Below are 12500 nucleotides of genomic sequence, written 5' to 3' on the forward strand. Positions count from 1 at the left end.
AGTTTATCGTATTAAGTTACTTGGTATGTAGATATTTCACATTAAGATCGATTTCCAAATGTTTATTCAAATGTAATTGTGGTATTTCATGTTATGCATAATCAGTGATACCAAAACCTATTATCAAACGACATTTTATCACACATCCTATCATCGAAACAATTATTTTTTTATTGAAAAAACTTTAGGAAAACGTATTTTCACAAGACACCATATTACTGACACGGCACTTCTTTCATCTAAACCACTTGACATTGAATTAGTTTTTTAAAAAGTATTTTGTAAAATATTTTAGTTTCGTATGTTGATTGTAACACTCTTGATCCGAATTCGTGTTTTGAAACAAATCTTGTTGTATTGGGATTGTTATTACCCCAGTAAACATAGGTACTGGTTCAAAATGACATTTTCATTATTAGTCAATCGGTTCAATATCTCACAAACTAACTAGCCGATCGTTTGTTTTATGTGTGCGTTAAACAATCGTTTGCTTGTGTGTCAAGGTGATCTCGTTGCTATCCTTGACCTCATCAATGACATTTCCTTTGTTTTGAATTTCTCCCTTGAGTCTGTCTGAGAATTATTCTTACGCCTGTGTTTAGGCATACTTGTATGAGTGCATGTAGATGAGGGGTAGCTTATAAGAGAGGGGGAGGGGGGAATAAATGAAGTGTGTATGTGTGTGAGTGTATCTGTGCGGTTGTGTATGTATACACATATGCCTGCCTGTATTTGTGATTTTGTGTTCGTGAGTATGCGTGTACTGTAAGTAACCACATCTGCATACACACAAACTATCATACAAAACACAGAGGCATAAGAATAATTCTCAAACTGACTCAAGGCAGACCATTAAATGAGAAGGCATGTTATTGAATTGATTTATGAAAAAGTAAAATAATTTTATCTTTTGTACGGTTTGAAATAATTTACAATTTAAGATAAAGATTATAAATATATAAATATAAATATACAAATAATAAAAGAATGAATTTTAATACAAAATAAGATCAAAAGATGACAGATATTTGTGCAGATATATCTTCTGTTTCAGTCATTGGACTGCGGCCAAGCTGGGGCACTGTATTGAAAATTTTTATTTGGTCGAATGAACCGACTTCATTACTTATTACGCAAACATAAACAAACCAACACTGGTCATCAAGATATTGTGGGAGACCAACACACACACACCCACACACATATGTTGCACACGAAAAGCTCCTTTCAGTTTCCGTTTGCTAAATCCACCAAAACGCTTTGGTCGGCCCGGGGTTATAGCAGAAGACACTTATCCAAGGTTCCACGCAATAAGACTTGAACCCAGAGAAATCTGATTGTGAAGCAAACTCTTTACCACACAGCCACGCTTGCGCCTATACCATTTTATCTACATAAAAACTTTAAGTATAATAACTTTCAGTAGAAATTGTGTTACAGATTGCTACAATTTTCCCTATAAAATATAAATTTAAAATAAAGATATAATTTGCATTTAAAAATATAACTCAAATTATTTAACCAATCTTGTTAGGTATATATATATATATATATATATATATATATATATATATATATATATATATATAAGTTCTGTTGGTCATGTTATTGAACCCATGATTGTAAAATCGGTGTTCCAATTCCCAGACCAGTGATGCATTGAGTTCTAGAGTAAAATTCTTCTTTGATGTTACCCCAGTTCACTCAGCTGTAAATGGGTAAACCTTCGACAAACTGCTGTTCTGTTCAGGGGGAAATGCTGGTCTGCCAGCCCAGCCAGCCTGAGGTGGCATTATTCAAAAGCTATGATAATGCGAGCAAGTGTAACAATATCCGATAGTCTGGTCGATACAGTGGTAACTTGTATAGGATATCATCCATAAGTTGTGTCTGGCTGTTGAGAGTTCCTTTGAAAATGCTATTGCTAACATACAACGGTACAACCCTTTCCATCGTAGGGTTGTCGGTGATTAAACTGATGATCTCACCAAGTTTGTTTGGTGAGGAAGGTGACTCTGGACATCTTGCAGAGTGAAAAACGAGACTGATTAATGGATAGATGAATTCAGTGTTATTAATAGACATCGGTAATGCGTATATCTGCACACATTGAATGTGTGTGTGTATGTTTAGTGCCTTGTTTTCAGTTCATTCAAATGAAGTATGGTAGGATTATGTAACTTTCATCCCAGCTGCTTCATTGCTGGCGGTGGTTGGCCAAGCAGGAGCAACTCATACAAATGGAAACATAATTTCATCTTGGGATGGAAGCCACAATGCTCGGCAAACGTCTGGAATAATGTTTTAGGATGTTAATGCGAAGTTTGGAGATCCCTTCAGCCACTTTAATATTTCCCTTCTTAAGCATACAAACTCCGTTGCCTCGACTTAATCTTGTCAGTGGGCATATTTCGTGATATGGTGACTTAATTGAGGGGTTTTTCCACACCTCAGCAACTATGAACTACAGTCGGGCTGTTAGTTTCAGGCGCATGGAAGATGCAGCGTAGGTATTTTTTACCCAACCATTACGAGACGGCGTCCTTGTTGAAATATTGTATAGTCAGTCCTGTTTCTTATTAATTCTTTATGGCTGAAATTACTTGCAGCCGCAGATGGCACCATTGCATTGCAGTGGTGGGAGAGTCACATATTTGCACCTACGAAATGCTGTCACTTCCAGAGTTTTAGGAACACGGAATGTGTGATAAATGGAGGAAGCTGTTGTGATACTTTGACCCTGTGTATGGATTCGTCTTTCGTCGAGGTGTCGTGCAGTTAAAATCATTCTCTTCATTGATCACAGATTAAGAAACGTAACTTTAGGAATTTTCTATTTTCTTTATTTCTTTTTTATGTTCTTTAATTGTTCATTATGCTTACTGCTCGGTCATCGTCAAATTTTACAAAGGGGCTATCAATGAATCAGTCAATCAATCAATCAATCAATCAATGAGATATCAATGAGTCTATTTATATTCTAAAGACAAATACATGCGTGAAGACATGCGTGTGTTTTTATTGCTCTCTACGTATGTGGATGAAATTAAATTATTTTACAAGAAGAAAATATATTTTGGGTGTATTTTTCTCTCATTTCGGATAGCTTTAGCGCAAAATCGATTCACAATTACAAGAAGACATGCTTTTCTTACCAAACTATTTCAACTATTTTCACATGTACATCGAAATGTTGCATCGAAATTTGAAGAATTTGCTAGAAAATTGAGTAACAAAGAACTTTTTCTTGACTCTTTCACGCACTATTTGGAAACATGGATTTGGTCTGTGTGATGGGAAAAACATCGTCAATCAAGATTGTCAGTAAGGTATTGGAATGTATATGAAGCTATGTAAAATATTTTGCCACATACAAATAATGATATTCGAAGGTGGCTAAAAGTTTTCCTTTAGATTAAAGCTTTCGATTAAAATTCTAATTTTATATTATTTAAAATTACTTTTTATTTAAAATTCTTGTGCTTTGTAGGATGCATTGTATGTTTGTAATTATCCTGAATAATAAACTCTCCTATAGATGAAATTAATGTACAAGATATTTGCAAAACTTTTATATGCAAATCGTTTTGAATTTCGGTGAAATAACGTTTCACAAAGAAGTCGTTTCGATAAAAATAAATTTCATCAGATGTCGATCAACTGAGTGTTGTTTGATAAAGCATCTTTCGATAAAAGAAAGTCAGGGTATGATTGATGAAGGTCTAACCAATAACTATTGAACTTCTATTATTTAACGTTGAGTGGTGTTGCCCTTGGCGAAAGATAGAAATACGATATTTTGATGCAGAGACAGAATCAATGATAATGCAATCGCAGTACAAGCTTAACTGTACAGACATATTTGGGTGTAAACTAAGACTAGACGAGAAGAATTATTATCCGGTATCTGTTGTTAGGTCGATTAGGGAAATGGACAAGAAAAACATGACGGAAGTTTAATGCCGAAAAAGAAATATGGGTTTTAATGTAGAGACAGAGGAAGAATCTAGTAAATTTTTAGATTTATTTTACGAGATGTGGCCCAGAACTTTAATGACCATTGCATTGATTTACATGTTTAGAACTCACGGAGAGTAAATAATCTTACAATAACTCCAATAAAATCTGTGTTCTCTGAGACAATAGCTTTTGAGCTAGAAATGGTTTGCCAATGGATATAGCAACCCGTGTTTCGCAGTTTTCAGAATGTAATAATCTAGAGGCTGAACCTCAATGGGAAAACATTCTGAAAGTAAAGAATTATTTGGACTGAAATTACGGTCATGAACACTTATCAAAAATTTGCTTGGATTATATATTGCGATTAATCGGATTGATTTCATCAAACATTTGTTTATTTGAGAAAAACTTACTGATGGGGTTACATCGCGCAAATACTATCAAGGAAGATGAATTGTTTGACTGTTTCGTAAAAATTTTTTGTAGATGAAATGTGTTCAAAGTGTTGCGTTTTATGATTAGCACACATGTACAAGTCACATCCTCGTACCTCAGTTTGGCTTTAGACTTCATGGTTTCACATCGCTACGCAAATGAAATTTGGGAATTGTACCGATATTTTGAAAATATATGGATGTGTCTGTGTGTGTGTGTGTGTGTGTATTTCTCCTTGTTTCTCTCCTTTTTCCTCTCCTTTTTTCTCTCTTTGTTTCTTTCCTTGTTTCCTTCTGTGTTCCTTGCTGTTGAAGAGCGTAAGCTCGAAACGTTAAAGACATTCTCTATTCCCGAGCGTTATACTAATACATCCATTTGTTGTCTAGACCACCTGTCTTCGTCTGTTGTTTTTTCGTGAATTCTCCCTATATATATATATATATATATATATATATATATATGTATGTATGTATTTCATGTATGTATGTATGCACGTACGTATGCCTGTATGTGCCAACAATGACGCTTCATACACTGAGTACATATTAAATTTTATTAAGCTTGAACAATATTTTTCAAGCAATGAACAATTTTCATCAAAACAATGATATAATTTGACGACTTAGAACTTGTGGCAAAGCTGCAGGATAAACTAAAGTACCACCACCATCGCCACCATATCTGCCATACATACACCGTTTAGACTCCTGACGCCACCGCCATCAATACATTTGATTTCGCCTCCTTCTCTTCCACCACCATCACCACTGTCTTTCACATAACTTATTCTCATCCCTGACCGCCTCAGCTACCACCACCACCATCATCATCACTGCCACCTTCGCCTCTATTACAACTACACCCCATTACTATAACTATCACCCCATCACTATCGTTCACTATGTTAGTTCAGTATGCTTCTTTAGTGTTCAATCTCTCTTTCTCTGAAAGTGCCACTCTCTCTCTCTCTCTCTCTCTCTCTCTCTCTCTCCTTCTCTGTTTCTCTCTGTCTTTCTGTCTTCGCCACCGGCCTCGACCTCTCTATGCCTACTCTTTCACTCACTCCAGTATGAGCACTACAAGAAGTGTTAATGAATTGTGAGAGGGGGAGGCGAAGTGTGACAAACTAACGCACAGAAATTAGCTTTTAAAGTGTAAAGGTGAATGTTTTTAAGAGATTATTTTTTGCAACAACGTTATAAAATCTTTAATGATGATGTTACTAAACTTTTTGGGGAAGAAGTTTTTTTTCTGGTGTGTGAGCGCTTTCGTTAAAACTTGTTTTTGAAATTATTATTGTTATTATTGAAGTAATAATAAGAGAGAGAGAGAGAGAGAAAGAGAGAGAAAGAGAGAGAGAGAGAGAGAGAGAGAGACCATACATACATACATACATACATATATATATATATATATATATATATATATATATATATACATACACACACACATCGGAGATAAATGGGCGAAACTACGCAGACATTCCGGACTCCGTCTGAAGAGGCGCTTTAGCTGCGAATGATCCGTGCATCTTGTTTTGTCCTGTTTGCCGTTGTCGTGCTTTCGTCCTTATCTCCCCACTTGTTGTATCTTGACGGTTTCCGTTTGTTGTGTTCTTTCTGATCTACCTTCGATTTATATATATATATATATATATATATATATATATATATACCGTCAGCAAATCACAAATACGACAGAGGAGCTCACTATAAGTTACAGAGTAGAAGAGTATTTAGATAAATATAATTATTTCAATATTTTCCATAGACTAAATGGTTTTCGTGAATTAGGGACTAGAGACACTGTTAAGTTAAGTACTTCATGGACGCGACACTTTGGGTAACCCGGTAAACTGGAAATAACTATTTTTATCTAAATATATATATAGTATTAATATTTTTATCTAAATGTATATGAAGTATTAGACAGTTTAAGTATATATTAAGTAAATTTGACTGAAACTGATGGGTGAGCGTTTGGCCAATCGGATTTGCAAGGAGACGAGTAAGCGTTGATATGTAGGTTCGATTCAGACTGAAATTAGCTCATTATTTTTCAGTCATTTGCTTATATTTAAAAATTGTCGCTTCAAATTGGAGAGTAAATATAATGATATATTATTATACGGTTATTATTATACTATGAGTCTTACATAGTAGCTTTCTCCCCTTAACTTACAAAGCCTTTCGAGTTTGTTTACAAAAATATTATATGCAGTATTAGACAGTTTCAGTATATATTAACTAAATTTAACTGAAATTGACGGGTGAGCGCTTGGCTAATAGAATTTGCAAGGAGCCGTATAGGTGTCGATTTGTGGGTTCGATTCAGCCTGAAGTTAGCTCATAATTTTTCGGTCATTTGTTTATGCTTCAAATTTGTGGCTTCAAATCGGAATATATATATACATATATATATATATTACCCATACATACATGCACTACCTTAGCAGACCTTAGTAGCAATGTAGCCCTCGCTACGGGTAAGTCATTGAACTAATGCCTATAATATTTACATACTAACAGTAAGACACAGCATATATATATATATATCATAATTGGGCCCTTAAAAACAAAAGGCCTCTACACAACTGCCCAGTGTGCCCGTAACTCAAAACTGCAATGTTAACATACTGTTGATTTCTTTTTGATATAATCATTTTAAGTCTTTCTTCTCGGCTACGATGCTTTAAACTGTTCTAAACTCACTAGCGTAGCTACGGTTGGAGGCAGTAGGGTTGGTCCGCCCCAGGCGGCACTTTTAAAGGGGCACCAATTTTGGTTCTGTTGTAGGCAATATCTACTTTTGTGGGGTTAGGGGCAGCAAACGGAAGGGCCACCCCGGGCGGCACACATTCTAGATACGCTAGGGTCTGAACTGTAGCCTATGTAGTTTGTACATGTATAAGAATCGCATAATTTTTGATTTCTTATATTGCAAGAATTTCTACATTTTTAAGACTGTAAAAGTTAAACGTAGAAAATAGCATCTCTTGTTGATAAATTACTTCATATATGAGATCTTGTAAGATTGAATTTTATATTCAATAACTGTTTTATTTTAATGCTCATTTACAAAGAAACTGTTTCGATGTTATCAATTTAGGTTGTCCACCACAGTTGTATGGTAAAGACTGTACCAATAAATGTCACTGTTCTGGAGTAGAACCATGTCACCAAATTACTGGAAAGTGTAAAGGTCGCTGCGAAGATGGATGGTATGGAGAGAAGTGTGACAATCAAACATATGGTGAGTACATATTTGTTCAGGGTATGAGGATACCTAGATAACTTTCGTTCGGAATGAACCCTGGCCATGACTAACTCACTAGCAGCACCTGAGAAAACATCTTATCATGCTTCATATTAAAGTCATGTTTTGGGCACCATAGCCCATGCGAGTAAGGAGTTTTTCTTTGTAGAGATTTATCCGAGTGTACTTGATTTATCTGGGATTTGTTCGGGATATTCAACCGGGGAATGTTTGAATATCATGAGATCTTTTTCTTCTTATATGTGTCTTGGCATGATGTTAAAGAAAGCAGGGCCAGTTGAGGTGAAACGCTTCTGTCTTAGTGTTGTGATTGGATGCGAGGACGATTTTTGTAGAGTACGAATGGCATTAGGACCAAGTCTAGGATGAACGTTAAAGTTGATACCAACGCTATTTGAACAATATTGGAATATTTTTCGCATTATACGAATGATATAGCTCTCATGGTGAAGTTGAAGGAAATAAAGTTTGAATTTCTGGAGCCGATCCCAAAAATCAAGCCCTGACATGTTTTGCTTTTTCTTGATCTCTGGGGTGCTTCAATTTTTATGATATTTACTTTCGTGTCGAGAGACCAAAGCGCACAACAGTATTGTACATGAGGACGGGCTTCGGTAGGGAAGAGAAGTATAATGGTAGGAGCATCTCTGAACCTGAAAATTCTTAGGATCCAGGAGCACAACATACGGATCATGTCAGTTTTGCTGTTTATGCGGTCCCTCTATTCTAAGTTGTTATCGACTGTTTTTCCGAGGTCCCTAGCAGTGCTTGATACCACGAGGGTTTCACGTAGGAGAACAGTATATGGTAGCTTATGTGGAACCTCTTTTCAGAATTTGTGGGACTCGTGAATATTTCATGGAATCAATAGTAAACTTCTTGGGTTGTTCCCGAAAACTGTATACAAAAGCCTGAAAGCGTGGACTGTGTTGTTTCTGTATCAAAAGATAGTTGCTCATCTGCTATTCATTGAAAAGTGAAGGAAATTAGAATACGATTTTTACTTAATGCACTTTATATATATAATTTATATACTTTATGCACACTTCTGTAGACTTAATACACAGCACCCATAAAATAAATATTAACCCTTATTTTTGCATTTATCGCCAAAACGGGAAACTTTCACATTTTACATGGTCACAATTTCATATATAGAACACAAAAATTTTATATTAAGAAAAGATTATTTTATATGTAAAATATTGGGGTCACAATTTCACGGTGGTAAACATTTAATGCAGCATGGCATACTCTGAAAACCATATCGTTGGTAAATTATACGGCAAGGTGATTGGTCAGAGCCAATACACATTTCAATTTGCGCACATCTTTCAATCCATTACTTCTTTGCAGACTATGTCCTTCGTGTAAGTTTTCCTGTTTCTTTTCCTTTGTTTGTCAGTATTGATAACTTTAACTTTAACATCAGATCGTTTGAGAACCATTGCGAATGCAATAAATACCTGACCGTGGCCGAATGCAAGTTTAGACAAGAACAACCCCACTTTATCAAATGTCTGCCCTTGTGATTTATTGATATTTATTGCATATGAAAGGCGAACGGAAACTAGTTTCTTTCTAAAGTGAATGGCAGGATTAGGATGCGCATGCGTCAAGTAATAGGTGATATAAAAAACTTAGTTCAATTTAAGAAAAAAGCCTATTTCACACTATGCACCCAACATCACCACTACCACCACCGTCATCCCTCACTGTCTCTCTCTCTCTCTCTCTCTCTCTCTCTCTCTCTCTCTCTCTCTCTCTATTTCTCTCTGCCTTTCTCTACAGAACATCACTCTGCTAAAATTTTATTCCTAACTCTCCTCTATATAAATACTTTCAACTATTTTTCTTAATCACGTAATAAATATTACGTTCCCCTTACCACATGTCTTGGACGCTTCTCTTTCTGTTTTTTCTCTCTCCCTCTTTTTCTTTCTCCCTCTTTATGCCTCTCTCTTCGCCTCATCCTCCTTTTCTCTCACCGTTTTCTTCCCTTCAACTAATCACGTGAAAGCTTTACAATTATGTTCCTCCAACCTCATGTCGTGACGGCTTCTCTCGCCCTCCTTTCTCTCTCTCTCCTTTACTTTCTCCCTCCTTTTCTCTTTACTGATGGGCTAAGTAACCTAATGACAAGCAGAATTTTTATAAGACTTGTCATCGTTTAGTTGCATATTGTGTTTTTTCACCCATTGGATAACAGTGAGCACATCCAACTGGAGCCCTTTTTGGTCTCCTACACTGTCGACGGCCTTCAAAATCTTTGAGTCATACGCGAAAGTTTTTGCCAAATATTATTTTATGTTATCAATTTAGAAAGTTATCTAGTATGTAATATAAAATAAGTTAGCGCTAAAAATTCAGCCTTATGTAGAGTTTAAGGAATTTTTATGTGATATAATATTAACTTTCTCGATATTCTTGCCTGATTTTTTATGAATATTTAGTTTATAAATGTTAAGTTTTTGTCTTATAACAGCTATCTCCCATCTGGTACTTTGGGATGATACAAACTTCGTATATTTTAAGTATATACTACATTTTTTATAGTTATGTACAGAAAAGTGGAGCTATAGAAATATGCCACTTATTCAGAAAATAACGGTTTCAAAATATATTGAACTAAAAATTTTATACTAATCATTAATTTAGGCTTCTATCTTTTTCAGTTAATATTGCTCAAGGTAAACAAACAAATCAATCAAGTACTTATGGAACGAAAGGAACACGTGTCTTCCATAATGGAACATGTGTGGACATGAAGGTAGGGATGACATCCGCCAAGGCGGTTGACGGTAATTTTGACCCTGAAGTCGTACATAAATCATGTGCAAATACTAACAAGGAAAAGGATCCATTTTGGCAAGTGACATTTGATAAGTCATACATGATATCTCAGCTGAGAATATACAATCGAATGCGAAACCGTAAGTATTGTTATAAATGATATTCCCGTTATTGCTGTTACTTAGTCTCACTTAGGCCTGGTTAAGCAGGACGATGACCAAGGGAGTTCCAGCTGTGGCCATCCTATCTTTTTTAAGACAGTGATGCGTAGTTTGACGGGAAGGTCGGTGTTGCTACTTTTAACAATTCCAGCGGCAAGTTAGAAGCCCTGTCGGTTCAAATTACGTTTGTTCATTTGAGTTCAAATAGTGTGTAAAATTATTATGCTGTTAATTAAAAGAACATTATAATAGTTGGTGAAATTTGAACTGTTTTCTCACCACCACTGATTCCTTGAGAATGGAAATATTTTTTGTTTACATTTTATTTTGAACTTCAGAAGAGACAAACCTTATGATTGGAAGAAACTTGTATCGATTTAATAATATTGTCGCTATGAACTCAGGAGATAATATCCATCTAACAAAAATTCCTTTCAGTTCTATATTTGAGAGATGAGAAACTATGTACATTATTTACATTATTTACATTTGGCGGATATTTGTACTCATTTTGTTTGTTGTTAACTCAACGTTTTGGCTGATATATTCGCCAACCTTCATCAGGTGTCCTGTAGGAATTTCGAACCTGGGTTCTCATTCATAAGTTATTTTTACCTTGTTGTTGTTGTTGGTATTATTATTATTATTATTATTATTATTATTATTATTATTATTATTATTATTATTATTATTATATATGTCTGGAATCGAACTTGGAATCTTGGGGTTAGTAGCCCGCGCTCTTAACCTAGAGGAACATCGCAAAGCTGAGACCCGAGGAGATATTGATAAATCGGGTATAGCTGATCATATATGGAAAAATGGAGATCATCTTCCCCTGTGGAATGAAGTTAAAATAATAGAGAATACCACTAGAAAATACGAAAACTAAAAGAAGCAGCACATATGTTAGGACACAACAGCCTCCTAAGCAGAGCGAATGCAGATGAGTAGCACATGGGAACCAGTATTAAGGAAGGATAGGAAAAGATAAGATTTATAAGCCCCAACATTCACTCCATCATTGCCTACAGGTATATGGCGTAGTGGTTAAGGGCGCAGTCTACTAAGCCCAAGATTCCGAGTTCGATTATAATAATAAAATAACATCAGGAAAATACCTTAGGAATGAGAACCTAGGTTCGAAATTTCTCCAGGACACCTGATAAAGGCTGGAGAATATATCCGCGGAAAAGTTGTGTTAGCAACAAACAAGATGAGGACAGATAGCCGTCAAATGTGAATGATGTAAAAATTATTTTCCATCTATAACACTTCTAATTTCCAGTGCATTACTTGACTTTAGATCGTTATGGATTTTAATGAATGCCGTGTGTATTTTTATGACTGAATCATAATTAAATGATGAATTGTTTTCTTTCTATTAAAATTACGTTGTTATTGATACTGTGTTATACCTCTTGGCCCACAGCTTCTTCCCTAACGCAACCTCCCAACCCGGCTTGTTCCTTTGCTCCCGCCCACAAAGCCGAACTTGCCCATACCTCTCCAGCACCACCCTCCTCATAGGCACCCATCATCCACCCTATCATATCGCTGACTCGTTCACCTGCACTTCTAGCAACATCATCTAATGTATCTCCTGCTTTCTCTGTCCTTCTCTATACATCGGTCAAACGGGACGCCGCTTGGCTGACCGGTTCGCGGAGCACCTCCGAGACATCCGACTAGAAAATGACATCTCGGTCTCGCGCCATTTCCGTTCTACCGGTCATTCTTTGCAACACTTGTCTGTGTTCGGATTGTCCTTGTACAGGGGCCATCCGGACTCCCGTCTTCACCGTGAACTGAGATTATTTTTCTCTCTTCACCGTGAACTGAGATTATTTTTCTCTCTTCACTCCTTTGCGCCAC

At 36.0% G+C, this 12500-nt stretch overlaps 1 protein-coding gene across 2 annotated transcripts in view; it reads left to right on the top strand.

The window, feature by feature from the left end:
• LOC106874640 (uncharacterized) overlaps positions 1 to 12500 on the top strand; it is a 182045-nt gene that overhangs the window by 15339 nt on the left and 154206 nt on the right. For both annotated transcript variants that reach the window (XM_089363154.1, XM_089363153.1), the window contains exons 5-7: positions 1 to 23; positions 7504 to 7647; positions 10347 to 10604. The exon at positions 1 to 23 is cut by the window's left edge and continues 121 nt beyond it. In XM_089363154.1, the coding sequence (XP_089219280.1) occupies positions 1 to 23; positions 7504 to 7647; positions 10347 to 10604 (425 nt within the window). The remainder of the gene's footprint in view (positions 24 to 7503; positions 7648 to 10346; positions 10605 to 12500) is intronic.

Source organism: Octopus bimaculoides, chromosome 14, assembly GCF_046866305.1.
Source record: "Octopus bimaculoides isolate indiv1 chromosome 14, ASM4686630v1, whole genome shotgun sequence".
In the NCBI taxonomy this organism is placed as follows: Eukaryota; Metazoa; Mollusca; class Cephalopoda; order Octopoda; family Octopodidae; genus Octopus; species Octopus bimaculoides.